This window comes from Pogona vitticeps, chromosome 6, assembly GCF_051106095.1.
Source record: "Pogona vitticeps strain Pit_001003342236 chromosome 6, PviZW2.1, whole genome shotgun sequence".
Classification (NCBI taxonomy): domain Eukaryota; kingdom Metazoa; phylum Chordata; class Lepidosauria; order Squamata; family Agamidae; genus Pogona; species Pogona vitticeps.
In genome coordinates, this window is record NC_135788.1 from 117,006,536 (window position 1) to 117,034,387 (window position 27,852).

General features: G+C 42.9%; 3 protein-coding genes across 3 annotated transcripts; all 3 read left to right on the plus strand.

The window, feature by feature from the left end:
* The first annotated feature begins 6,946 nt into the window (after positions 1-6,946).
* On the plus strand, positions 6,947-8,150 carry LOC144583861 (olfactory receptor 6E1-like). The gene has a single exon (XM_078378801.1). The coding sequence runs from the start codon at positions 7,209-7,211 to the stop codon at positions 8,148-8,150; it is 942 nt and encodes a 313-aa protein (XP_078234927.1). The 5' UTR covers positions 6,947-7,208.
* Positions 8,151-13,511: 5,361 nt separating this feature from the next.
* Positions 13,512-17,155, plus strand: LOC144583862 (olfactory receptor 6E1-like). The gene has a single exon (XM_078378802.1). The coding sequence runs from the start codon at positions 16,214-16,216 to the stop codon at positions 17,153-17,155; it is 942 nt and encodes a 313-aa protein (XP_078234928.1). The 5' UTR covers positions 13,512-16,213.
* An 8,538-nt stretch (positions 17,156-25,693) lies between these two features.
* Positions 25,694-26,635, plus strand: LOC140708314 (olfactory receptor 6E1-like). The gene has a single exon (XM_073003717.2). It carries the CDS (start codon positions 25,694-25,696, stop codon positions 26,633-26,635), a length of 942 nt encoding a protein of 313 aa, XP_072859818.2.
* Positions 26,636-27,852: the final 1,217 nt, after the last annotated feature.

Here is a 27,852-nt window from a genome sequence, read left to right on the forward strand (position 1 = left end):
GTTAGTGCAATATTACATATCTCCGCTTTGACAAACATCCCTGATTATATCTTACAAGAAATCTCTTGTTGCCCTTGAAAGCTAATCAACATAGAAGCCACGAGGTGGCAGCAATGACCACAAAATGCAAGAAACGGGCAGTTAAAATTACATATGAAAAGGAGGAAATGCACTAGCCGTTTCCATGTTGTTAACAATGCTCCTCATAAAAGCAATGATGGCTGTAATGGGAGGAAGGTACAGTGGTGCCTCGCAAGACAAACGCCTCGTGGGATGAAAAACTCGCAAGACGAATGTTTTTTGCGATCACTGTGCTGCCTCGCAAGACAGCTTCTCCTATGGCCATGCTTCGCAAGATGATTTTTTTTTTTTGCAAGACCGATGCCTCGCAAGATGAAAATAATTCATTCGTCTTGTGAGGTTCCCATAGGAATGCATTGCAATGCATTCCTATGGGGAACCGCTTTTCGCAAGACGAAAATTTCGCCAGACAGTGCTACTCACAGAATGAATTACTTTTGTCTTGCGAGGCACCACTGCATTTTTCACTAAAAAGACAGGCAATTTAAATGGGTAGCTTAGTTTGGGAAGGAAGGGTTAACTCTCTCAAACCCCTGTGCTGAACTACCCTTAAAAAACAATAAGGGAAAGGACATGTGGTTCAGGATCACAGAAATGCAAGAGTAAAGTGATACCTTTATTGAACCACTGTAAAGGAATAATATACATTGCAAGCTTTCGTGAGTAAATCTCATTTCTTCAGGCTGGTCATGGTGTTCGTAGGTAAAGGACCCACAAGTTCCTCATTGCTGGTTTACACAGTCATGGTTTTCCCACAGCTTATTCCTGTGAAAACAAATAGACGACACCCAATCAGTTTGTGTAAGAAAAACACTGACACCATTTGACTTTTCTCCAGCATGGAGAACACAAGAAAAGAAGACACAAGAGACAGGTAATGGGGTGGAAATTCAGTTCCATAATGTTAAACTGGCATAACCTGGGTAGAGTAATGGAAACTCACGGAAAGATTCCTATGCTCCCTTTTAGGTACCAAGGCTCCCTAAGGCTCGCCTTTGCCCTGGGGAAGCCTTTGAGAGCCTTACAGAGTGAGTGCAACACCTTTAATACTAGAAAATCACAGCTGGATCACCAAGGTTATGACCTGCAGAAAAATAGAGTCCTTGGTAGAGATGAGATATTGATATTCGTTTCTCAAGGGATACAAATACAAATACGAATATTGACACCACAGGTGCCACATGGAGAATTTTAAGTGGATGGGACCAGTTCTCGGGGGAGGGTCTGGTTTCTATGGGTACCCGTGGTGCTGATATTCGTACCCCCTGGGATATGAATACGAATATTCCATCTCTAGGTAAAGGTAAAGATTCACCTTGACATTTAGTTCAGTTGTTTCCGACTCTAGGGCACGGTGCTTATCCCCGTTTCCAAGCCATAGAGGCAGCATTTGTCCGTAGACAGTTTCCATGGTCACGTGGCCAGCCCGGCTATATACGGAATGCTGTGACCTTCCCACCGTGGTGGTCCCTATTTATCTGCTCACATTTGTACATGCTTTCGAACGGCTAGGTTGGCAGGAGCTGGGACAAGCGATGGGAGCTCACTCCGTCGCGTGGATTCGATCTTACTACTGCTCGTCTTCTGACCTTGCAGCACAGAGGCCTCTGCGGTTTAACCCGTGAGTGCCATCACCTCCCATCTCTAGTCCTTGGTAATTAAAGAGCAAAGCACAAATGCGACCAGCTGATTATTTGAAAAGACGCAATCCCCCCCCAAAAACACTCATGCTTTAATCCTTAATCAACTCATGCACGAAAGCAGCAGCAGTAACAAAGCAATAAAGCAATATGCGAAAACAGAAAATAAGAAAAAACGATTCTACCCAATGTGTACATTCTTATCAGGATGATGGGCACAGAATTCTTATCCACTCATGGGCACGGAGGGTTGGCCCTTTTCCTTGCACCAAGCATGTGGAATGTGAAGATTTACATCCGTAGGTCAAAGTAAAGCTTGCAGTAGGAAAAAAAAACATGAGAGAGAACACAGTTGAGTTTCAAGGCTCTTGTGCCATATGGATTGAAAGTCTAAGTTTGAACACACGGTGGCACTCCGCCATGGTTGGTATGAACTCCTTCTAATTTATAGCTATTACTTCTCAGAAACAGTATTTTCTGGTGTGTGTGTATGTCTGTGTGCCTGTGTGTGTCAGATGGAGGGAGGGAAGGAAGGAAAGAGAATGCTTCAAAATCATAGAATTATAGAATCATTGATTTGGAAGGGGCTTTTAAGGTCACTGAGTCCAACCCGCTGCTCAAGGCAGGAATCCAAGTCAAAGCAGATTTGACAGATGTCTAACGTATTCGTGAAGGCTTTCACGGCCGGGATTTAATGGTTGTTGTGGGTTTTTCGGGCTCTTTGGCCGTGTTCTGAAGGTTGTTCTTCCCAACGTTTTGCCAGTCTCTGTGGCCAGCATCTTCAGAGGACAGCATTCTGTGCTCTGGTGCAGTTTGTTTGGGAGTTGAATATTTATGGCTGTGAGATCAGCTTTTGTCCTTTTCAGGAGATGGGTGATTATGGTGATCAGTGTGTTTTTGTTGTGGGTGTATTGTTGTGATGAAGATGAGAGATTATCTGTCACTGTGATTGATGGGTGCTGTTAGCTGGTCTTTTGTATGTAGTGATCACCGGCCCTTGTGGCTGGGTAGAGTTTGTTGACCTTTTACACGCTGTATTTTTCAGTGCTGGGAGGCAAGTTTTGTTGAGTTTCAAACTTTCTCCTTTTTTGTTGAAGTTCTGCTGGAGTGCTCACCACTTCTTGAGCTAATTGATTCCACTGCTGTACTGCTCTAACACTTAGGAGGTTTTTCCTGATATTCAGCCGTAATCTGGCTTCCTGTAACTGGAGCCCATTATTGATACCTCTGTTTCTTTACTCAGAAGTACCAGAAGCAGCTTGATAAACTTTTCCAGTCTAGTTATAAGCACAAAGTACTGGATTTTTCAGGAAGCATCATGGGCAGCTGGTTAAGTCATACATAATCTGTGTCTTCGCTTGGATACAGAAAGATACAGAGACTCCTCTATATCCTTCCATTTATTCACAGAAACAAAAACGTACACAACCTGCTTATTTACAGACTTTTTTTTTCAACGGTCCATTTCATATCCAGCCAGGCATTCACCAAAAAATGATCTACTTCTGTGCCTTTATAACTCAATTGAACAGACAGAATTTACAGCCCATTGAAAGAAAGGCAATGAAAACCAAAGAAATCTTGCTGAGTCCTCCTCCATGAGAGAGCCTATCTCAACATGTCAGACACACCAACCCTCAGTTTCCTCACCTGAAGCATGAGAACAAGCGAGTTCATTGAGTGGAGTTTTCGGCCACAAATAGAAACTGACTCGGGCCAAAACTAACTCATAGATACAACAGGCAAGAAGGCCATCTGTTGATTCCAAATGTTACAAGTCATTTGAGCAACAGAATGTAATTTGTGCAAGGGAAAAAAATCCATAGGGCAACATGTGCAAATCCTCCTTGAAAATGACTGAAAACATCTTCCTGGGTGAAGAGAAAATTTTTGAAGCTTCAGTCTGTAGTTGGCCTCATCCCTTAGATCATAAGGCAGGGGTGGGCAATTAATTTCTATAGGGGGGCACATGAAAAATCTGAATTGTTTTTGGGGGCCGAACCAACTTTACTTAAAAATAAAATGAAACAGCGATGTTATGATTGTTTTTATTTTAAACTTGTTAATTTTCACAAATACTAAAGAGGTTTTTTTTTTGCGGTATGTTAAAGATAAGCAACTGATCAACTTGAGACAAAAAGGTATAAATGGTATTGATGTTCAACTTGTTCAGTGAGAGAAATCCAGTCTGTCTTGGGCTTGAACAAGTGACGACCGGCGGGCCGGACAGGAGCACCTGCTTAATTTTTCTACAGACAAGAAAAAGAATGGATGTCAAGCAGCTTCAGGCTGAGATGGAAACTGCCCTCTCTTCTCTGAATAATAATAAAAAGTACTAGTACATGTTCTAAGAAATTAAAATGAGCATTGCAGTCTCATTGTATTTCTTGTACATTCTGGTTTTTGTTATACAATTTTATTGCAAATTGTGAACCGCCTAGAGAATGTTCATACTGTGGAATGAATGAATGAATGAATGAATGAATGAATGAATGAATGAATGAATGAATGAATGAATGAATAAGGTTCAGCATCTTGGATAGCTACTGTAAAATTTAGATTAGAGATGGGGATATTTGTTTTTGTACACAAATATGAATATCCCCATGCAGCTGTACTTAATGAGGGTCACTCATGTGTCCTGCTGTGGTGCCGGTCCCACTTATCCTTCCAATCACGCCCGGAGTGCCCCTTTCTTCCTGCTCAGCTGGCCACTCCAGGGAGGGGGAGGGGTGACGAGACTCCCTGCATGGCTGCCAAGTGGCCAGCCGAGTGGGAAGAGAGCAGCACTCCAAGCGTGATTGGAAGGAGGAACAGCAGGATGTGTGAGTGGCCCATCCACTCCTAAGGGCCGGACACTTGTTAAATCCAGCTGCATGGGATTATTCATATTCATATACAGTGGTGCCTCACGTAACGAGCGCCCGCATAGTGATTTGTTTTTTGCGATCGCGTAACGATTTTTCTAATGGGGAAATATCACTTTGTGACGATCGGTAAGCTGTTTCGCTTACCGATTTTCGCATAGCGATGTTTTAAAAACAGCTGATCGGCGGGTCCAAAATGGGTCCAAAATGGCTACTGGAAAAAATGGCCGCCCGCTGTGTTTTCACACCCATTCCTTGCTTACCGGGTAGCGAAAATGGCAGCTATATGGAGGATTTTCACATAACGGTTAGTTTTTTGCATTCCTATGGGCTTTTATGTTCCGTATAGCGACGATTCCGCATAGCGACGATTTTTCCAGAACGGATTATCATCGCTATGCGGGGCACCACTGTACAAATACCCCATCTCTAATTTAGATTAATATCAGTGTAAATTTACTGCCCACGTCTGCCCCACCTCAGAGTCACCAACCTTCATTGGTTTGGGAACACCAAGGCTTCACATACTCTGTAAGCTATCCCGTCAGTTTTAGGTGTGCTTTAGAAACTAGGGGTTGAATGACATGAGTGCCACTGAATTACCCAGAGCATAACCAACACTCAGCACAATCCTGTTGTTTAACTACAGAACATGGTAGTTATCATTGTGCCTAAGTGGGAAGTGCTCACAGGGAAAGTGCAACCCCATTCATCACAGGCTGCGACTCTGTTCCTTGATTTGCCATTCATCTGACCAGGAGCACCTCTGTCTTGTCTGGATTAAGTTTCAGTTTATTTATCCTCAACCAATTCACTACTAGACACTGATCTAGATGTCGGGTGTGAAATGCAGATATTAGATCTCTGTTGGGCGTTAAATGCAGATATTAAATAATCAGTGAATATTCATGAGAACATTCATAGTATATCCTGATATTGCAATTCACAGAGGAACTTAAAGGCGAGGGAGAGAAACGAATAAATTTCAGTTTTATTTGGATTCTGAAACAGCAAACTGACAGATACAACCACATCTACAATAATACCCAACCTAATCTGCATTATGAGCCTTTTGCACTTAGTTACCTGCTCCTCCCAATTTGACCCAACTCTGGGAGGCAGTGGAAGACAGGAGGGCCTGGGGTGCTCTGGTCCATGGGGTCACGAAGAGTGGGACATGACTAAACGACTAAACAACAACAACCTGCCCCTCAGTTATAGAGTTCCGGTCTCCAGTGCCCACTAACAAGCAAAAAGCAATTATCATTTGTATTATATGTTTAGGGACATCCACAGGGACTATTGCCTATGTTGGAAGCGGCTGTCATGTTCCTCCTGGTATAAGGAGAGGCAAACAGTTGCAATAATTTTGCAGAGGTTGATAGTGCATGAAATAAGGAAACAAAGAAAAGCATGAGAAACAAAGGTGTACAGATTTCCTGGAAGTACGTTTGTTGGTTTGAAACAGAAGGTGAGGGTCAACGACAATTTGGCTGAAGACTATATTTTTATGGATAACAGGTGGTGAGTATTTTGTTCAGAGTTGACTTTTGAGTTAAACTCTCTCTGGAGTCCAGCCAGAAAGAGTGGGTTTGGATGTCTTATTTTGGCCGGTCAGGGTCTAGCACGTATTTGGGACCTACCATGGAAGAGTCATAGTTGGTAGTCTTTGATGACAGGCTGATTGTGATGTTTCCTACAGAACACACATCAAAACGAACATGTTCAAGAGGGAACATTCATCTGAATCCATCTGGCCAGAATCCCATTGTAGATTTATGCCATCTATTAAGTATAATAGTGTAAACCAAAGCAAATGGTCATGGGTTAATGGATTGCAGCTTGTGTTCCTGGTTCGGATGCTGGTGTCTGTGAACCATAGAGCCTCTCACTGTTGGAGATGAGTCAAGGAAAAAAAAAACCACCACTTTTTTCTCTTTGTAGTGATGTTTTTCTGTGCCTTTAAAAAATTAACCCTGAAATGTCTCTTAGGAAATCTTTTTAACTTTTTTCTGGGTGATTTATGGCCATTTTTTCTGGAAGAAGTGCCATATTGCCCTGGATCTGTTACAATTTCTGTAGAATCTTTTTTTTTACACAGGGTGCACCAGAAAGGACATTAGGCTGTACAGAATTCAGCAGCTGTCTGTGCAAAATGATATACAGAAACTAAAATAAAGTATAATAAAGTTGAAAAAATATTTTATTACATGCAACTTGAGTGAGAGAGATGAAGGAAGGCATGCCCCCTTCTCTAGAATGTCTTTCCTTTCTAGAAAGAGTCTTCTCCTTCCTTCCTCTGGCTAGTCACATGTCATTTTCTTAACAAAGCTAGCCTACTTGTGCGCTTATGGAAATTTTCATATTAATTTCCCTACAAACAGAAAAAAAAACCCCAGAGTGAATGCTCTTGAGCAGGATTGTTGAAATCAAAGATGTGAAAACTGGAGGTGTCCCCTATGTGATCATCCAGAAAACATTCTTCCAAATTCACATTGGTGTATTAGCGATGGCCAAATTGATTTAGCCACGGAAATGGAAAAGCCAATGAATGCAACACTATCAAAATGGAATCATAACAGTCAATTTCTCTTCATTTAGGTTTTAAGTGCACGGACGCATGGAGAACAACAGCCGGGTGAGTGAGTTCACCCTTGTGGGCTTCACTGACAATCAGCAGCTTGAAATCTTACTTTTCATTGTTCTGTTTATTGCATATCTTTCGACGGTTTTGGGAAACACACTTATTATTGTTCTCACAATTGTGAATCAGCAGCTCCGTTCCCCAATGTATTTCTTTCTTCGACACTTTGCAGTCTTGGAGATTGGATTCACCTCTGTCATGATTCCCAAAGCCTTGTTCAACATCGCTATGGGGCACAAGGCTATCTCTGTATACGGGTGCTTTGTGCAAATTTTTGTGTACTTTGCCCTCGGAACCACAGAGTTCTTCCTCCTGGCGATCATGTCCGTTGACAGATATGTAGCCATTTGCAACCCCCTGCACTACTCAAGCATCATGACGCGGTGGATCTGCTCCTTACTGGTGTTATGCTGCTGGGGAGGGGGGACACTGTTATTTATGGGCCCAGCAGTTGGATTATTTCAAATGCCCTTTTGTGGCCCAAGCACCATCAACCATTTTTTCTGTGACAACAGACCACTGATCAGACTTGCCTGTGCGGACACAACTTTGCTGGAATACAGTTACTTTCTCACTGCTATGATTATTCTCCTAGGGACTTTGGCTATACATGTCATATCTTATGCCAAAATTATTTCCACTATTTTGGGCATACCGTCAGCCACAGGGAGACAGAAGGCATTCTCAACGTGTGCTTCCCACATCACTGTGATTTCATTCACATATGGTAGTTGTATTGTTCTGTATTTACGACTGAACAAACGCAGTGAGGTAGACTATAGCAAGGCAGTGGCTGTTTTTAACACTGTTGTGTCACCTTTGTTGAATCCATTCATATACTGCCTGAGAAATGAACAGTTCCAAAGTTCCTTGAAAAACACCTGCAGACAATGTATCATGGTTTGGAAGACTCCATGAGGGTAGGACGGACAACAGTACAGACATGAATGTTAAGCACTAACTTTGGAACGAGCCCTTTGGATCCCTGTTGTATCTCAGTAAGAATGGAAAACCTTTAAAGATCTGAATCTCATCTCTAAAAAATGGCAACCCAAAATAAAATCCAAATCTGTTGTGGTGTCGAATGTTTTTGTTTTGTTGTGAACTGGCCATGCACTCATGCGATGGCACAGATGTCCGTGGAAGGTGATGCTTGTGCCATCTGTACTGTGGGAGGGTGGCAAGGCACCTCTTCCAGTACATGGGAGAGAGAAGGTGAGGAAATGGACAGCGGTGAAGCAGGTTCCCTCTGCATGGGAGCAGAAGTGTTGGGGGTGTGTTGTGGCTCTGTGCAGAAGGGTAAGGGAGGCTGGACCATACAGAGGCTGCAGGCTCTGAAAGTCACAACTCTATTGGTGGGACAGTCACCCCCCCCATGGTCTTTCCTTCTCTTTGACCATGTAGACATCTTAACTTAGCATTGCCCTTCTACAAGGTGCCTTGTAGGTATTGGGGAACCTGACAATGTTCAAGAAGGTGTTAGATTAAGCCTGTCGAACCGTCAACTTCACCTTTCTGGAGTACCTTGAGTGGGCAGCACAGTTTCCTTTCACTTACAACACGCCGGCGAGTGCGAGGGGGATCCCTTTCCCCATCTGTCTGAGGTAGGTCTGGGGATGAGAGGCAGCAAAGGTGCCACTGAGCTTTGTCACTTGGATGGGAGCCCAACAGAGGCAACATCCCTCAGGCTTTTCGTGCGGCGTTAATGTCTTGCTTGTTTGGGATGTGGTGGCGCTGTGGGTTAAACCAGCAGTCATAAGATTGAATCCACGTGACGGAGTGAGCTCCCATCGCTTGTATCTCTGCTTTGACAAATGTCACTGATTATATCTTACAAGAAATCTCTTGTTGCCTTTGAAAAAAAGCTAATCAACATAGAAGCCATGAGGTGGCAGCAATGACCACAAAATGCAAGAAATGGGCAGCTGAAATTACATATGAAAAAGAGGAAATTCATTAGCAGTTTTCATGTTGTTAACACGGTTCCTTATAAAAGCAATGATGGCTGTAATGGGAGGAAGGTATTTTTCAGTAAAAAGACAGGCAATTTAAATGGGTCGCATAGTTGGGGAAGGAAGGTTTAACTCTCTTAAACACATGTGCTGAATTACCCATAAAAACCAATAAGGGAAAGGACATGTGGTTCAGGATCACAGAAATGCAAGAGTAAAGAGATACCTTTATTGAACCACTAAAGAGGAATAATAGAAATTGCAAGCTTTCTTGAGTAAATCTCACTTCTTCAGGCTGCTCACTGTGTTCATAGGTAAAGGACCCACACGTTCCTCATTGCTGGTTTACACAGTTATGGTTTTCCCAAAGCTTATTCCCGTGAAAACAAATACACGACACTCAACCAGTTTGTGTAAGGAAAACATTGACACCATTTGACTTTTCTCCAGCATGGAGAACACAAGAAAGAATTATTTATTTATTTTGTTTATTTATGGCATTTATATGCCACCCATCTAGACATAGTCGAAAAGAAGACACAAGTAGTGGGGGAAAATCCAGTTTCATAATGTTAAACTGGCACAACCTAGATAGGGTACTGGAAACTCATGGAAAGATTCCTATGCTCCCTTTCAGGTACCAAGGCTCCCTAAGGCTTGCCTTTGCCCTGGGGAAGCCTTTGGGAGCCTTACAGAGTGGGTGCAACACCTTTAATAGTAGAAAATCACAGCTGGATCACCAAGGTTATGACCTGCAGAAAAATAGAGTCCTTGGTAGAGATGGATATTGATATTTGTTTCTCAAGGGATACAAATACAAATACGAATATTGATACCACAGGTGCCACATGGAGAATTTTAAGTGGATGGGACCAGTTCTCGGGGGAGGGTCTGGTTTCTATGGGTACATGTGTTGCTGATATTCGTACCCCCTGGGATATGAATACGAATATTTCATCTCTAGGTAAAGGTAAAGATTCACCTTGACATTTAGTCCAGTTGTTTCCAACTCTAGGGCACGGTGCTCATCCCCGTCTCCAAGCCATAGAGCCAGCGTTTGTCCGTAGACAGTTTCCATGGTCACGTGGCCAGCACGGCTATATACGGAATGCTGTGACCTTCACACCGTGGTGGTCCCTATTTATCTACTTGCATTTTTACATGCTTTTGAACGGCTAGGTTGGCAGGAGTTGGGAGAAGCGATGGGAGCTCACTCCGTTGCGTGGATTCGATCTTACTACTGCTCGTCTTCTGACCTTGCAGCACAGAGGCCTCTGCGGTTTAACCCACAGTGCCATCACCTCCCATCTCTAGTCCTTGGTAATTAAAGAGCAAAGCACAAATGCGACCAGCTGATTATTTGAAAAGACGCAATCCCCCCCCCAAAAAACACACTCATGCTTTAATCCTTAATCAACTCATGCACGAAAGCAGCAGCAGTAACAAAGCAATAAAGCAATATGCAAAAATAGAAAATAACAAAAAACGATTCTACCCAATGTGTACATTCTTATCAGGACGATGGGCACAGAATTCTTATCCACTCATGGGCCAGGAGGGTTGGCCCTTTTACTTGCACCAAGCATGTGGAATGTGAAGATTTACATCAGTAGGTCAAAGTAAAGCTTGCAGTAGGAAAAAAAAAACATGAGAGAGAACACAGTTGAGTTTCAAGGCTCTTGTGCCATATGGATTGAAAGTCCAAGTTTGAACACACGGTGGCACTCCACCATGGTTGGTATGAACTCCTTCTAATTTATAGCTATTACTTCTCAGAAACAGTATTTTCTGGTGTGTGTGTGTGTGTGTGTGTGTGTGTGTGTGTGTGTGTGTCTGTGTGTGTCAGATGGAGGGAGGGAAGGAAGGAAAGAGAATGCTTCAAAATCATAGAATTATAGAATCATTGATTTGGAAGGGGCTTATAAGGTCACTGAGTCCAACCTGCTGCTCAAGGCAGGAATCCAAGTCAAAGCAGATTTGACAGATGTCTAGCGTTGTATTCGTGAAGGCTTTCACGGCCGGGATTTAATGGTTGTTGTGGGTTTTTCGGGCTCTTTGGCCGTGTTCTGAAGGTTGTTCTTCCCAACGTTTTGCCAGTCTCTGTGGCCAGCATCTTCAGAGGACAGCATTCTGTGCTCTGGTGCAGTTTGTTTGGGAGTTGAATATTTATGGCTGTGAGATCAGCTTTTGTCCTTTTCAGGAGATGGGTGATTATGGTGATCAGTGTGTTTTTGTTGTGGGTGTATTGTTGTGATGAAGATGAGAGATTATCTGTCACTGTGATTGATGGGTGCTGTTAGCTGGTCTTTTGTATGTAGTGATCACCGGCCCTTGTGGCTGGGTAGAGTTTGTTGACCTTTTACACGCTGTATTTTTCAGTGCTGGGAGGCAAGTTTTGTTGAGTTTCAAACTTTCTCCTTTTTTGTTGAAGTTCTGCTGGAGTGCTCACCACTTCTTGAGCTAATTGATTCCACTGCTGTACTGCTCTAACACTTAGGAGGTTTTTCCTGATATTCAGCCGTAATCTGGCTTCCTGTAACTGGAGCCCATTATTGATACCTCTGTTTCTTTACTCAGAAGTACCAGAAGCAGCTTGATAAACTTTTCCAGTCTAGTTATAAGCACAAAGTACTGGATTTTTCAGGAAGCATCGTGGGCAGCTGGTTAAGTCATACGTAATCTGTGTCTTCGCTTGGATACAGAAAGATACAGAGACTCCTTTATATCCCTCCATTTATTCACAGAAACAAAAACGTACACAACCTGCTTATTTACAGACTTCCCCAATCCATTCAACTGCCCATTTCATATCCAGCCAGACATTCACCCCAAAACGATCTACTTCTGTGCCTTTATAACTCAATTGAACATACAGAATTTACAGCCCGTTGAAAGAAAGGCAATGAAAACCAAAGAAATCTTGCTGAGTCCTCCTCCATGAGACAATCTATCACAACATGTCAGACACACGAACCCTCAGTTTCCTCACCTGAAGCATGAGAACAAGCGAGTTCATTGAGTGGAGTTTTCGGCCACAAATAGAAACTGACTCGGGCCAAAACTAACTCATAGATACAAGAGGAAGAAGGCCATCTGTTGATTCTATCCGCTACAAGCCCTTTGAGCAACAGAATGTAATTTGTGCAAGGAAAAAAAAATCCATAGGGCAAAATGTGCAAATCCTCCTTGGAAATGACTGAAAACATCTTCCTGGGTGAAGAGAAAATTTTTGAAGCTTCAGTCTGTAGTTGGCCTCATCCCTTAGATCATAAGGCAGGGGTGGGCAATTAATTAATTTCTATGGGGGGGGGGCACATGAAAAATCTGAACTGTGTTTGGGGGCCGAACCAACTTTACTTAAAAATAAAATGAAACAGCGATGTTATGATTGTTTTTATTTTAAACTTGTTAATCTTCACAAATACTAAAGAGGTGTTTTTTTTTGCAGTATGTTAAAGATAAGCAACTGATCAACTTTAGACAAAAAGCTATAAATGGTTTTGATGTTCAGCTTGTTCAGTGAGAGAAATCCAGTTTGTCTTGGGCTTGAACACCAGACTGGAGCGACGACCGGCGGGCGGGCCAGGAGCGGCTTGTGGGCCGTATGTGGACCCCGGGCCGCACTTTGCCCAGGTCTGTCATATGGACTCCTCCTGGAAAATTTTCTGGTGCTTAATTTTTCCTACAGTCAAGAAAAAGAACGGATGTCAAGCAGCTTCAGGCTGAGACGGAAACTGCCCTCTCTTCTCCGAATAATAATAAAAAGTAGTAGTACATGTTCTAAGAATTTAAAACGAGCATTACACTCTCATTGTATTTCTTGTACATTCTGGTTTTTGTTATACAATTTTATTGCAAATTGTGAACCACCGAGAGAATGTTCATACTGTGGAATGAATGAATGAATGAATGAATGAATGAATGAATGAATGAATGAATGAATGAATGAATATGGTCCAGCATCTTGGATAGCTACTGTAAAATTTAGATTAGAGATGGGGATGTTTGTATTTGTATACAGATATGAATATCCCCATGCAGCTGTACTTAATGTGGGTCCTGCTGTGGCGCCGGTCCCACTTATCCTTCCAATCACGCCCGGAGTGCCCCTCTCTTCCTGCTCAGCTGGCCACTCCAGGCAGGGGGAGGGATGATGAGACTCCCTGCATGGCTGCCGAGTGGCCAGCTGAGTAGGAAGAGAGCAGCACTTCAAGCGTGATTGGAAGGAGGAACAGCAGGATGTGTGAGTGGACCATCTAGCCCTAAGGGCCGGACGCTTGTTAAATCCAGCTGCATGGGATTATTCATATACAAATACAAATACAGTGGGGTCTTGACTTGAGAACTTAGTCCGTATTGGAAGGCGGTTCTCAAGTCAAAAAGTTCTCAGGTCAAATCTGCATTTCCCATAGGAATGCATTGAAAACCATTTGATCCGTATCGGCTCTTTTCCGTCCATAGAAACTAATGGGAAGCTGCTATAACGCCTTCGACCACTAGAGGGGGATATTTTGTTTCTTTTTTTCTTAGGTCAAGAAAGGTTCAGGGAAGGCAGGGAAAATACAGTCCAGGCAGTCCAGTACCAGGCAGTCTGAAGACTGTCTCCCAATCCACTCTCTAAACGCTGGGAGGAGTGAGGAAGCAGACAGGCACCCTTTTCACTGGCCAACAGTTAATTGAAAGTTCAAATTTTGCACTTTCCCTGCCTCCCATGTGTTTTTTTTTCAGTTCTTAAATCTAAGTATGTAAGTCAAGTCAATATTTTCCTATGAGAGTGGTTCTTAAGTCAAAATGTTCTTAACTCGAGCCGTTCTTAAGTCAAGACCCCACTGTACCCCCATCTCTAATTTAGATTAATATCAGTGTAAATTTACTGCCCACGTCTGCCCCACCTCAGAGTCACCAACCATTGGTTTGGGAACACCAAGGATTCACATACTCTGTAAGCTATCCCGTCAGTTTTAGGTGTGCTTTAGAAACTAGGGGTTGAATGATACGGGTGACACTGAATTACCCAGAGCATAGCCAACACTCAGTACAATCCTGTGGTTTAACTACAGAACGTGGTAGTTATCATTGTGCCTAAGTGGGAAGTGCTCACAGGGAAAGTGCAACCCCATCCATCACAGGCTGCGACACTATTCCTTGATTTGCCATTCATCTGACAGGAGCACCTCTGTTTTCTCTGGATTAAGTTTCAGTTTATTTATCCTCAACCAATTCACTACTAGACACTGATCTAGATGTCGGGTGTGAAATGCAGATATTCAATCTCTGTTGGGCGTTAAATGCAGATATTAAATAATCAGTGAATATTCATGAGAACATTCATAGTATATCCTGATATTGCAATTCACAGAGGAACTTAAAGGCTAGGGAGAGAAACGAATAAATTTCAGTTTTATTTGGATTCTGAAACAGCAAACTGACAGATACAACCACATCTACAATAATACCCCACCTAATCTGCATTATGAGCCTTTTGCACTTAGTTACCTGCTCCTCCCAATTTGACCCAACTCTTGGAGGCAGTGGAAGACAGGAGGGCCTGGGGTGCTCTGGTCCATGGGGTCACGAAGAGGTGGACACGACTTAACGACTAAACAACAACAACCTGCCCCTTAGTTATAGAGTTTCGGTCTCCAGTGCCCACTAACAAGCAAAAAGCAATTATCATTTGTATTATATGTTTAGGGACATCCACAGGGACTATTGCCTATGTTGGAAGCGGCTGTCATGTTCCTCCTGGTATAAGGAGAGGCAAACAGTTGCAATAATTTTGCAGAGGTTGATAGTGCATGAAATAAGGGAACAAAGATAAACATGAGAAACAAAGGTGTACAGATATCCTGGAAGTACGTTTGTTGATTTGAAATAGAAGGCGAGGGTCAACGACAATTTGGCTGAAGACTATATTTCTAGGGATAACAGGTGGTGAGTATTTTGTTCAGATTTGACTTTTGAATTAAACTCTCTCTGGAGTCCAGCCAGAAAGAGTGGGTTTGGATGTCTTATTTTGGCCGATCAGGGTCTAACAGGTATTTGGGACCTACCATGGAAGAGTCATAGTTGGTAGTCTTTGATGACAGGCTGATTGTGATGTTTCCTACAGAACACACATCAAAACGAACATGTTCAAGAGGGAACATTCATCTGAATCCATCTGGCCAGAATCCCATTGTAGATTTATGCCATCTATTAAGTATAATAGTGTAAACCAAAGCAAATTGTCATGGTTAATGGATTGCAGCTTGTGTTCCTGGTTCGGATGCTGGTGTCAGTGAACCATAGAGCCTCTCACTGTTGGAGATGAGTCGAGGAAAAAAAAACCACCACTTTTTTCTCTTTGTAGTGATGTTTTTCTGTGCCTTTTAAAAATTAACCCTGAAATGTCTCTTAGGAAATCTTTTAAAAAATTTTCTGGGTGATTTATGGCCATTTTTTCTGGAAGAAGTGTCATATTGCCCTGGATCTGTTACAATTTCTGTAGAATCTTTTTTTTTACACAGGGTGCACCAGAAAGGACATTAGGCTGTACAGAATTCAGCAGCTTTCTGTGCAAAATGATATACAGAAACTACAATAAAATATAATAAAGTTGAAAAAAATATTTTATTACATGCAACTTGAGTAAGAGATGAAGGAAGGCTTGCCCCCTTCTCTAGAATGTCTTTCCTTTCTAGAAAGAGTCTTCTTCCTTCCGTCCTCTGGCTAGTCACATGTCATTTTCTTAACAAAGCTAGCCTACTTGTGCGCTTATGGAAATTTTCATATTAATTTCCCTACAAACAGAAAAAAAAACCCCCAGAGTGAATGTTCTTGAGCAGGATTGTTGAAATCAAAGATGTGAAAACTGGAGGTGTCCCCTATGTGATCATCCAGAAAACATTCTTCCAAATTCACATTGGTGTATTAGCGATGGCCAAATTGATTTAGCCACGGAAATGGAAAAGCCAATGAATGCAGCACTATCAAAATGGAATCATAACAGTCAATTTCTCTTCATTTAGGTTTTAAGTGCACGGACGCATGGAGAACAACAGCCGGGTGAGTGAGTTCACCCTTGTGGGCTTCACTGACAATCAGCAGCTTGAAATCTTACTTTTCATTGTCCTGTTTATTGCATATCTTTCGACGGTTTTGGGAAACACACTTATTATTGTTCTCACAATTGTGAATCAGCGGCTCCGTTCCCCAATGTATTTCTTTCTTCGACACTTTGCAGTCTTGGAGATTGGATTCACCTCTGTCATGATTCCCAAAGCCTTGTTCAACATCGCTATGGGGCACAAGGCTATCTCTGTATACGGGTGCTTTGTGCAAATTTTTGTGTACTTTGCCCTCGGAAGCACAGAGTTCTTCCTCCTGGCGATCATGTCTGTTGACAGATGTGTAGCCATCTGCAACCCCCTGCACTACTCAAGCATCATGACGGAGTGGATTTGCTCCTTACTGGTGTTATGCTGCTGGGGAGGGGGGACACTGTTATTTATGGGCCCAGCAGTTGGATTATTTCGAATGCCCTTTTGTGGCCCAAGCACCATCAACCATTTTTTCTGTGACAATGGGCCACTGATCAGACTTGCCTGTGCGGACACAACTTTACTGGAATACACTTACTTTCTCACTGCTATGATTCTTTTCCTAGGGACTTTGGCTATACATGTCATATCTTATGCCAAAATTATTTCCACTATTTTGGGCATACCATCGGCCACAGGGAGACAGAAGGCATTTTCAACGTGTGCTTCCCACATCACTGTGATTTCCATTACTTACGGTAGTTGTATTGTTCTGTATTTACAACTGAACAAACCCAGTGAGGTAGACTATAGCAAGGTAGTGGCTGTTTTTAACACTGTTGTGTCACCTTTGTTGAATCCATTCATATACTGCCTGAGAAATGAACAGTTCCAAAGTTCCTTGAAAGACACATTCAGACAATGTATCACAGTTTGGAAGACTCCATGAGGGTAGGACGGACCACAGTACAGGCATGAATTTTAAGCACTCACTTTGGAACGAGCCCTTTGGATCCCTGTTGTATCTCAGTAAGAGTGGAAAACCTTTGAAGATCTGAATCTCATCTCTAAAAAATGCCAACCCCAAATAAAATCCAAATCAGTTGTGGTGTCGAATGTTTTTGTTATAACATCTCAAGTTGCTTGTGAGTTACAGAGATGCTATGAATTAATGACTTTCTAAGGGCAATGTCTTTAACAGGCTTGTTCAGGTGTTGCAAACTGAAGGCGTAGGTTTCCTGCCCAAAGACCAATATCCCATATATTCATAAACTGGAGGTTTTTTGAAGAGCTGAATATACATTAAGAGTGTGGGGAACGTGGGAGCGACCAAAGAGTATTACAGACTCCTAGATGCACTTTCTGGTGGATGGGCTGGGCTGCTAGTTTGCCATGTACAAGCTGTGCAAGGTCTGACTTAGCAGAGGAGGTATCACCCAGTCGGTTGTGAACTGGCCATGCACTCATGCTATGGCACAGATGTCCGTGGAAGGTGAGGCTTGTGCCATCTGTACTGCGGGAGGGTGGCAAGGCACCTCTTCCAGTACATGGGAGAGAGGAGGTGAGGAAATGGACAGTGGTGAAGCAGGTTCCCTCTGCATGGGAGCAGAAGTGTTGGGCGTGTGTTGTGGCTCTGTGCAGAAGGGTAAGGGAGGCTGGACCATACAGAGGCTGCAGGCTCTGAAAGTCACAACTCTATTGGTGGGACAGTCACCCCCCCCATGGTCTTTCCTTCTCTTTGACCATGTAGACATCTTAACTTAGCATTGCCCTTCTACAAGGTGCCTTGTAGGTATTGGGGAACCTGACACTGTTCAAGAAGGTGTTATATTAAGCCTGTCGAACCGTCCACTTCACCTTTCTGGAGTACCTTGAGTGGGCAGCACAGTTTCCTCTCACAACATGCCAGCGAGTGCGAGGGGGATCCCTTTCCCCATCTGTCTGAGGTAGGTCTGGGGATGAGAGGCAGCAAAGGTGCCACTGAGCTTTGTCACTTGGATGGGAGCCCCACAGAGGCAACATCCCTCAGGCTTTTTGTGCAGCGTTAATGTCTTGCTTGGTGGCGCTGTGGGTTAAACTGCAGAAGCCTCTGTGCTGCAAGGTCAGAAGACCAGCAGTCATAAGATTGAATTCACATGATGGAGTGAGCTCCCATCGGTTGTATCTCTGCTTTGACAAATGTCACTGATTATATCTTACAAGAAATCTCTTGTTGCCCTTGAAAAAAAGCTAATCAACATAGAAGCCATGAGGTGGCAGCAATGACCACAAAATGCAAGAAATGGGCAGCTGAAATTACATATGAAAAAGAGGAAATTCATTAGCAGTTTTCATGTTGTTAACACTGTTCCTTATAAAAGCAATGATGGCTCTAATGGGAGGAAGGTATTTTTCAGTAAAAAGACAGGCAATTTAAATGGGTCGCATAGTTGGGGAAGGAAGGGTTAACTCTCTTAAACACCTGTGCTGAATTACCCATAAAAACCAATAAGGGAAAGGACATGTGGTTCAGGATCACAGAAATGCAAGAGTAAAGAGATACCTTTATTGAACCACTAAAGAAGAATAATATAAATTGCAAGCTTTCTTGAGTAAATCTCACTTCTTCAGGCTGCTCACTGTGTTCATAGGTAAAGGACCCACACGTTCCTCATTGCTGGTTTACACAGTTATGGTTTTCCCAAAGCTTATTCCTGTGAAAACAAATACACGACACTCAACCAGTTTGTGTAAGGAAAACATTGACACCATTTGACTTTTCTCCAGCATGGAGAACACAAGAAAAGAATTATTTATTTATTTTGTTTATTTATTGCATTTATATGCTGCCCATCTAGACATAGTCGAAAAGAAGACACAAGTAGTGGGGGAAAATCCAGTTCCATAATGTTAAACTGGCACAACGTAGGTAGGGTACTGGAAACTCATGGAAAGATTCCTATGCTCCCTTTTAGGTACCAAGGCTCCCAACGGCTTGCCTTTGCCCTGGGGAAGCCTTTGGGAGCCTTACAGAGTGGGTGCAACACCTTTAATAGTAGAAAATCACAGCTGGATCACCAAGGCTATGACCTGCAGAAAAAATAGAGTCCTTGGTAGAGATGAGATATTGATATTCACTTCTCAAGGGATACAAGTACAAATATTGACATTACAAGTACCACATGGAGTTTTAGGTGGATGGGCCAGTTCTTGGGGGAGGGTCTGGTTTCTACTCATGGTGCTGATATTAATATTTGTACCCCCCCTGGAATATGAATATCCCATCTCTAGATAAAGGTTCACCTTAACATTTAGTCCAGTCGTTTCCGACTCTAGGCCACGGTGCTAATCCCCGTTTCCAAGACATAGAGCCAGTATTTGTCTGTAAGCAGTTTCCATGGTCACGTGGCCAGCGCGACTAGACACGGAATGCTGTGACCTTCCCACCATGGTGGTACCTATTTATCTACTTGCATTTTTACATGCTTTTGAATGGCTAGGTTGGTTGGAGCTGGGACAAGCGACGGGCGCTCACTCTGTCGTGTGGATTCGATCTTACTACTGCTCGTCTTCTGACCTTGCAGCACAGAGGCTTCTGCGGTTTAACCCGCAGTGCCATCACGTTCCATCTCTAATCCTTGGTAATTAAAGAGCAAAGCACAAATGCGACCAGCTGATTGTTTGAAAAGACGCAACCCCCCCAAAAAAAAACACACTCATGCTTTAATCCTTAATCAACTCATGCACGAAAGCAGCAGCAGTAACAAAGCATAAAGCAATATGCAAAAATAGAAAATAACAAAAAACGATTCTACCCAATGTGTACATTCTTATCAGGACGATGGGCACAGAATTCTTATCCACTCATGCGCACGGAGGGTTGGCCCTTTTCCTTGCACCAAGCATGTGGAATGTGAAGATTTACATCCGTAGGTCAAAGTAAAGCTTGCAGTAGGAAAAAAAAACATGAGAGAGAACACAGTTGAGTTTCAAGGCTCTTGTGCCATATGGATTGAAAGTCCAAGTTTGAACACACGGTGGCACTCCACCATGGTTGGTATGAACTCCTTCTAATTTATAGCTATTACTTCTCAGAAACAGTATTTTCTGGTGTGTGTGTGTGTTCTGGTGTGTGTGTGTGTGTGTGTCTGTGTGTCTGTGTGTGTCAGATGGAGGGAGGGAAGGAAGGAAAGGGAATGCTTCAAAATCATAGAACTATAGAATCATTGATTTGGAAGGGGCTTATAAGGTCACTGAGTCCAACCCGCTGCTCAAGGCAGGAATCCAAGTCAAAGCAGATTTGACAGATGTCTAGCGTTGTATTCGTGAAGGCTTTCACGGCCGGGATTTAATGGTTGTTGTGGGTTTTTCGGGCTCTTTGGCCGTGTTCTGAAGGTTGTTCTTCCCAACGTTTTGCCAGTCTCTGTGGCCGGCATCTTCAGAGGACAGCACTCTGTGCTCTGGTGCAGTTTGTTTGGGAGTTGAATATTTATGGCTGTGAGATCAGCTTTTGTCCTTTTCAGGAGATGGGTGATTATGGTGATCAGTGTGTTTTTATTGTGGGTGTATTGTTGTGATGAAGATGAGAGATTATCTGTCACTGTGATTGATGGGTGCTGTTAGCTGGTCTTTTGTATGTAGTGATCACCGGCCCTTGTGGCTGGGTAGAGTTTGTTGACCTTTTACACGCTGTATTTTTCAGTGCTGGGAGGCAAGTTTTGTTGAGTTTGAAACTTTCTCCTTTTTTGTTGAAGTTCTGCTGGAGTGCTCATCACTTCTTGAGCTAATTGATTCCACTGCTGTACTGCTCTAAGACTTAGGAGGTTTTTCCTGATATTCAGCCGTAATCTGGCTTCCTGTAACTGGAGCCCATTATTGATACCTCTGTTTCTTTACTCAGAAGTACCAGAAGCAGCTTGATAAACTTTTCCAGTCTAGTTATAAGCACAAAGTACTGGATTTTTCAGGAAGCATCATGGGCAGCTGGTTAAGTCATACATAATCTGTGTCTTCGCTTGGATACAGAAAGATACAGAGACTCCTCTATATCCTTCCATTTATTCACAGAAACAAAAACGTACACAACCTGCTTATTTACAGACTTTTTTTTTCAACGGTCCATTTCATATCCAGCCAGGCATTCACCAAAAAATGATCTACTTCTGTGCCTTTATAACTCAATTGAACAGACAGAATTTACAGCCCATTGAAAGAAAGGCAATGAAAACCAAAGAAATCTTGCTGAGTCCTCCTCCATGAGAGAGCCTATCTCAACATGTCAGACACACCAACCCTCAGTTTCCTCACCTGAAGCATGAGAACAAGCGAGTTCATTGAGTGGAGTTTTCGGTCACAAATAGAAAGTGACTCGGGCCAAAACTAACTCATAGATACAAGAGGCAAGAAGGCCATCTGTTGATTCCAACCGTTACAAGCCCTTTGACCAACAGAATGTAATTTGTGCAAGGGGGAAAAAATCCATAGGGCAAAATGTGCAAATCCTCCTTGGAAATGACTGAAAACATCTTTCTGGGTGAAGAGAAAAACTTTGAACCTTCAGTCTGTAGTTGTCCTCATCCCTTAGATCATAAGGCAGGTGTGGGCATTTAATTTCTATGGGGGGGGGCACATGAAAAATCTGAACTGTGTTTGTGGGCCGAACCAACTTTACTTAAAAATAAAATGAAACAGCGATGTTATGATTGTTTTTATTTTAAACTTCTTAATCTTCACAAATACTAAAGAGGTTTTTTTTTTTGCGGTATGTTAAAGATAAGCAACTGATCAACTTTAGACAAAAAGCTATAAATGGTTTTGATGTTCAACTTGTTCAGTGAGAGAAATCCAGTCTGTCTTGGGCTTGAACAAGTGCTTGAACACCGGACTGGAGTGACGAATGGGAGGCCGGACAGGAGCGGCTTGTGGGGCGTATCTGGCCCTCGGGCCGCACTTTGCCCAGGTCTGTCATAAGGATTCCTCCTGGAAAATTTTCTGGTGCTTAATTTTTCCTACAGACAAGAAAAAGAATGGATGTCAAGCAGCTTCAGGCTGAGACGGAAACTGCCCTCTCTTCTCCGAATAATAATAAAAAGTAGTAGTACATGTTCTAAGAATTTAAAACGAGCATTGCACTCTCATTGTATTTCTTGTACATTCTGGTTTTTGTTATACAATTTTATTGCAAATTGTGAACCACCGAGAGAATGTTCATACTGTGGAATGAATGAATGAATGAATGAATGAATGAATGAATGAATGAATGAATGAATGAATGAATGAATGAATGAATGAATGAATGAATGAATGAATAAGGTCCAGCATCTTGGATAGCTACTGTAAAATTTAGATTAGAGATGGGGATATTTGTATTTGTATACAGATATGAATATCCCCATGCAGCTGTACTTAATGAGGGTCCTGCTGTGGCACTGGTCCCTCTTATCCTTCTAATCACATCCGGAGTGCCCCTCTCTTCCTGCTCAGCTGGCCACTCCAGGCAGGGGGAGGGATGATGAGACTCCCTGCATGGCTGCCGAGTGGCCAGCCGAGTAGGAAGAGAGCAGCACTTCAAGCGTGATTGGAAGGAGGAACAGCAGGATGTGTGAGTGGACCATCTAGCCCTAAGGGCCGGACGCTTGTTAAATCCAGCTGCATGGGATTATTCATATACAAATACAAATACAGTGGGGTCTTGACTTGAGAACTTAGTCCGTATTGGAAGGCGGTTCTCAAGTCAAAATGTTTGCAGGTCAAATCTGCATTTCCCATAGGAATGCATTGAAAACCATTTGATCCGTATTGGCTCTTTTCCGTCCATAGAAACTAATGGGAAGCTGCTATTCTGCCTTCAACCACTAGAGGGGGATATTTTGTTTCTTTTTTTCTTAGGTCAAGAAAGGTTCAGGGAGGGCAGGGAAAATACAGTCCAGGCAGTACCAGGCAGTCTGAAGACTGTCTCCCAATCCACTCTCTAAACGCTGGGAGGAGTGAGGAAGCAGACAGGCACCCTTTTCACTGGCCAACAGTTAATTGAAAGTTCAAATTTTGCACTTTCCCTGCCTCCCATGTGTTTTTTTTTTCAGTTCTTAAATCTAAGTATGTAAGTCAAGTCAATATTTTCCTATGAGAGTGGTTCTTAAGTCAAAATGTTCTTAACTCGAGCCGTTCTTAAGTCAAGACCCCACTGTACCCCCATCTCTAATTTAGATTAATATCAGTGTAAATTTACTGCCCACGTCTGCCCCACCTCAGAGTCACCAACCATTGGTTTGGGAACACCAAGGATTCACATACTCTGTAAGCTATCCCGTCAGTTTTAGGTGTGCTTTAGAAACTAGGGGTTGAATGATACGGGTGCCACTGAATTACCCAGAGCATAGCCAACACTCAGTACAATCCTGTTGTTTAACTACAGAACGTGGTAGTTATCATTGTGCCTAAGTGGGAAGTGCTCACAGGGAAAGTGCAACCCCATCCATCACAGGCTGCAACACTATTCCTTGATTTGCCATTCATCTGACAGGAGCACCTCTGTTTTCTCTGGATTAAGTTTCAGTTTATTTATCCTCAATCAATTCACTACTAGACACTGATCTAGATGTCGGGTGTGAAATGCAGATATTAAATCTCTGTTGGGCGTTAAATGCAGATATTAAATAATCAGTGAATATTCATGAGAACATTCATAGTATATCCTGATATTGCAATTCACAGAGGAACTTAAAGACTAGGGAGAGAAATGAATACATTTCAGTTTTATTTGGATTCTGAAACAGCAAACTGACAGATGCAACCACATCTACAACAATACCCGACCTAATCTGCATTATGAGCCTTTTGCACTTAGTTACCTGCTCCTCCCAATTTGACCCAACTCTTGGAGGCCGTGGAAGACAGGAGGGCCTGGGGTGCTCTGGTCCATGGGATCACGAAGAGTCGGACATGACTGAACGACTAAACAACAACAACCTGCCCCTCAGTTATAGAGTTCCAGTCTCCAGTGCCCACTAACAAGCAGAAAGCAATTATCATTTGTATTATATGTTTAGGGACATCCACAGGGACTATTGCCTATGTTGGAAGCGGCTGTCATGTTCCTCCTGGTATAAGGAGAGGCAAACCGTTGCAATAATTTTGCAGAGGTTGATAGTGCATGAAATAAGGAAACAAAGACAAGCATGAGAAACAAAGGTGTACAGATTTCCTGGAAGTACGTTTGTTGGTTTGAAATAGAAGGTGAGGGTCAACGACAATTTGGCTGAAGACTATATTTCTATGGATAACAGGTGGTGAGTATTTTGTTCAGAGTTGACTTTTGAGTTAAACTCTCTCTGGATTCCAGCCAGAAAGAGTGGGTTTGGATGTCTTATTTTGGCCGGTCAGGGTCTACTCTAACAGGTATTTGGGACCTACCATGGAAGAGTCATAGTTGCTAGTCTTTGATGGCAGGCTGCTTGTGATCTTCCCTACAGAACACACATCAAAACAAACATGTTCAAGAGGGAACATTCATCTGAATCCATCTGGCCCATTGTAGATTTATGCCATCTATTAAGTATAATTGTGTAAACCAAAGCAAATTGTCACAAGTTAATAGAGAGCAGCTTTTGTTCCTGATTGGGGTGCTGGTATCTGTGAACCATAGAGCCTCTCACTGTTGGAGATGAGTCAAGGACTCTGAAGATGCTGGCCACAGAGACTGGCGAAATGTCAGGAAGAACAACCTTCAGAACACGGCCAAAGAGCCCGAAAAACCCACAACAACCATTAGATCCCGGCCATGAAAGCCTTCGCGAATACACGAAAAAAAACACCACTCTTTTCTCTTTGTAGTGATGTTTTTCTGTGCCTTTTAAAAATTAACCCTGAAATGTCTCTTAGGAAATATTTTAAATTTTTTTCTGGGTGATTTATGGCCATTTTTTCTGGAAGAAGTGTCATATTGCCCTGGATCTGTTACAATTTCTGTAGAATCTTTTTTTTACACAGGGTGCACCAGAAAGGACATTAGGCTGTACAGAATTCAGCAGCTTTCTGTGCAAAATGATATACAGAAACTACTAAAATAAAGTATAATAAAGTTGAAAAAAATATTTTATTACATGCAACTTGAGTGAGAGATGAAGGAAGGCATGCCCCCTTCTCTAGAATGTTTCCTTTCTAGAAAGAGTCTTCTCTTTCCTTCCTCTGGCTAGTCACATGTCATTTTCTTAACAAAGCTAGTCTACTTGTGCGCTTATGGAAATTTTCATATTAATTTCCCGACAAACAGACCCCCCCCCCCCCGGAGTGAATGCTCTTGAGCAGGATTGTTGAAATCAAAGATGTGAAAACTGGAGGTGTCCCCTATGTGATCATCCAGAAAACATTCTTCCAAATTTGCATTGGTGTATTAGCGATGACCAAATTGATTTAGCCACGGAAATGGAAAAGCCAACGAACGCAGCACTATCAAAATGGAATCATAACAGTCAATTTCTCTTCTTTTAGGTTTTAAGTGCACGGACGAATGGGGAACAACAGCTGGGTGAGTGAGTTCACCCTTGTGGGCTTCACTGACAATCAGCAGCTTGAAATCTTACTTTTCGTTGTCCTGTTTATTGCATATCTTTCGACGGTTTTGGGAAACACACTTATTATTGTTCTCACAATTGTGAATCAGCGGCTCCGTTCCCCAATGTATTTCTGTCTTCGACACTTTGCAGTTTTGGAGATTGGATTCACCTCTGTCGTGATTCCCAAAGCCTTGTTCAACATCGCTATGGGGCACAAGGCTATCTCTGTATACGGGTGCTTTGTGCAAATTTTTGTGTACTTTGCCCTCGGAACCACAGAGTTCTTCCTCCTGGCGATCATGTCCATTGACAGATATGTAGCCATCTGCAACCCCCTGCACTACTCAAGCATCATGACGGGGTGGATCTGCTCCTTACTGGTGTTATGCTGCTGGGGAGGGGGGACACTGCTATTTATGGGCCCAGCAGTTGGATTATTTCAAATGCCCTTTTGTGGCCCAAGCACCATCAACCATTTTTTCTGTGACAACAGACCACTGATCAGACTTGCCTGTGCGGACACAACTTTGCTGGAATACAGTTACTTTCTCACTGCTATGATTATTCTCCTAGGGACTTTGGCTATACATGTCATATCTTATGCCAAAATTATTTCCACTATTTTGGGCATACCGTCAGCCACAGGGAGACAGAAGGCATTCTCAACGTGTGCTTCCCACATCACTGTGATTTCATTCACATATGGTAGTTGTATTGTTCTGTATTTACGACTGAACAAACGCAGTGAGGTAGACTATAGCAAGGCAGTGGCTGTTTTTAACACTGTTGTGTCACCTTTGTTGAATCCATTCATATACTGCCTGAGAAATGAACAGTTCCAAAGTTCCTTGAAAAACACCTGCAGACAATGTATCACAGTTTGGAAGACTCCATGAGGGTAGGACGGACAACAGTACAGACATGAATGTTAAGCACTAACTTTGGAACGAGCCCTTTGGATCCCTGTTGTATCTCAGTAAGAATGGAAAACCTTTAAAGATCTGAATCTCATCTCTAAAAAATGCCAACCCAAAATAAAATCCAAATCTGTTGTGGTGTCGAATGTTTTTGTTTTGTTGTGAACTGGCCATGCACTCATGCGATGGCACAGATGTCCGTGGAAGGTGATGCTTGTGCCATCTGTACTGTGGGAGGGTGGCAAGGCACCTCTTCCAGTACATGGGAGAGAGAAGGTGAGGAAATGGACAGCGGTGAAGCAGGTTCCCTCTGCATGGGAGCAGAAGTGTTGGGGGTGTGTTGTGGCTCTGTGCAGAAGGGTAAGGGAGGCTCGACCATACAGATGCTGCAGGCTCTGAAAGTCACAACTCTATTGGTGGGACAGTCACCCCCCCCCATGGTCTTTCCTTCTCTTTGACCATGTAGACATTTTAACTTAGCATTGCTCTCCTACAATGTGCGTTGTAGGTATTGGGGAACCTGACACTGTTCAAGAAGGTGTTAGATTAAGCCTGTCAAACCGTCCACTTCACCTTTCTGGAGTACCTTGAGTGCGGAGCACAGTTTCCTCTCACTTACAACACGCTGACGAGTGCGAGGGGAATCCCTTTCCCATTTATCTGAGGTAGGTCTGGGGATGAGAGGCAGCAAAGGTGCCACTGAGCTTTGTCACTTGGATGGGAGCCCAACAGAGGCAACATCCCTCAGGCTTTTCGTGCGGCGTTAATGTCTTGCTTGTTTGGGATGTGGTGGCGCTGTGGGTTAAACCAGCAGTCATAAGATCGAATCCACGTGACGGAGTGAGCTCCCATCGCTTGTATCTCCGCTTTGACAAATGTCACTGATTATATTTTACAAGAAATCTCTTGTTGCCTTTGAAAAAAAGCTAATCAACATAGAAGCCATGAGGTGGCAGCAATGACCACAAAATGCAAGAAATGGGCAGCTGAAATTACATATGAAAAAGAGGAAATTCATTAGCAGTTTTCATGTTGTTAACACGGTTCCTTATAAAAGCAATGATGGCTGTAATGGGAGGAAGGTATTTTTCAGTAAAAAGACAGGCAATTTAAATGGGTCGCATAGTTGGGGAAGGAAGGGTTAACTCTCTTAAACACATGTGCTGAATTACCCATAAAAACCAATAAGGGAAAGG

Bases quoted from the DNA above. Each gene is read 5' to 3' on its own strand.
- LOC144583862 (XM_078378802.1), top strand. From the start codon at position 16,214: ATGGAGAACAACAGCCGGGTGAGTGAGTTCACCCTTGTGGGCTTCACT.
- LOC144583861 (XM_078378801.1), top strand. From the start codon at position 7,209: ATGGAGAACAACAGCCGGGTGAGTGAGTTCACCCTTGTGGGCTTCACT.
- LOC140708314 (XM_073003717.2), top strand. From the start codon at position 25,694: ATGGGGAACAACAGCTGGGTGAGTGAGTTCACCCTTGTGGGCTTCACT.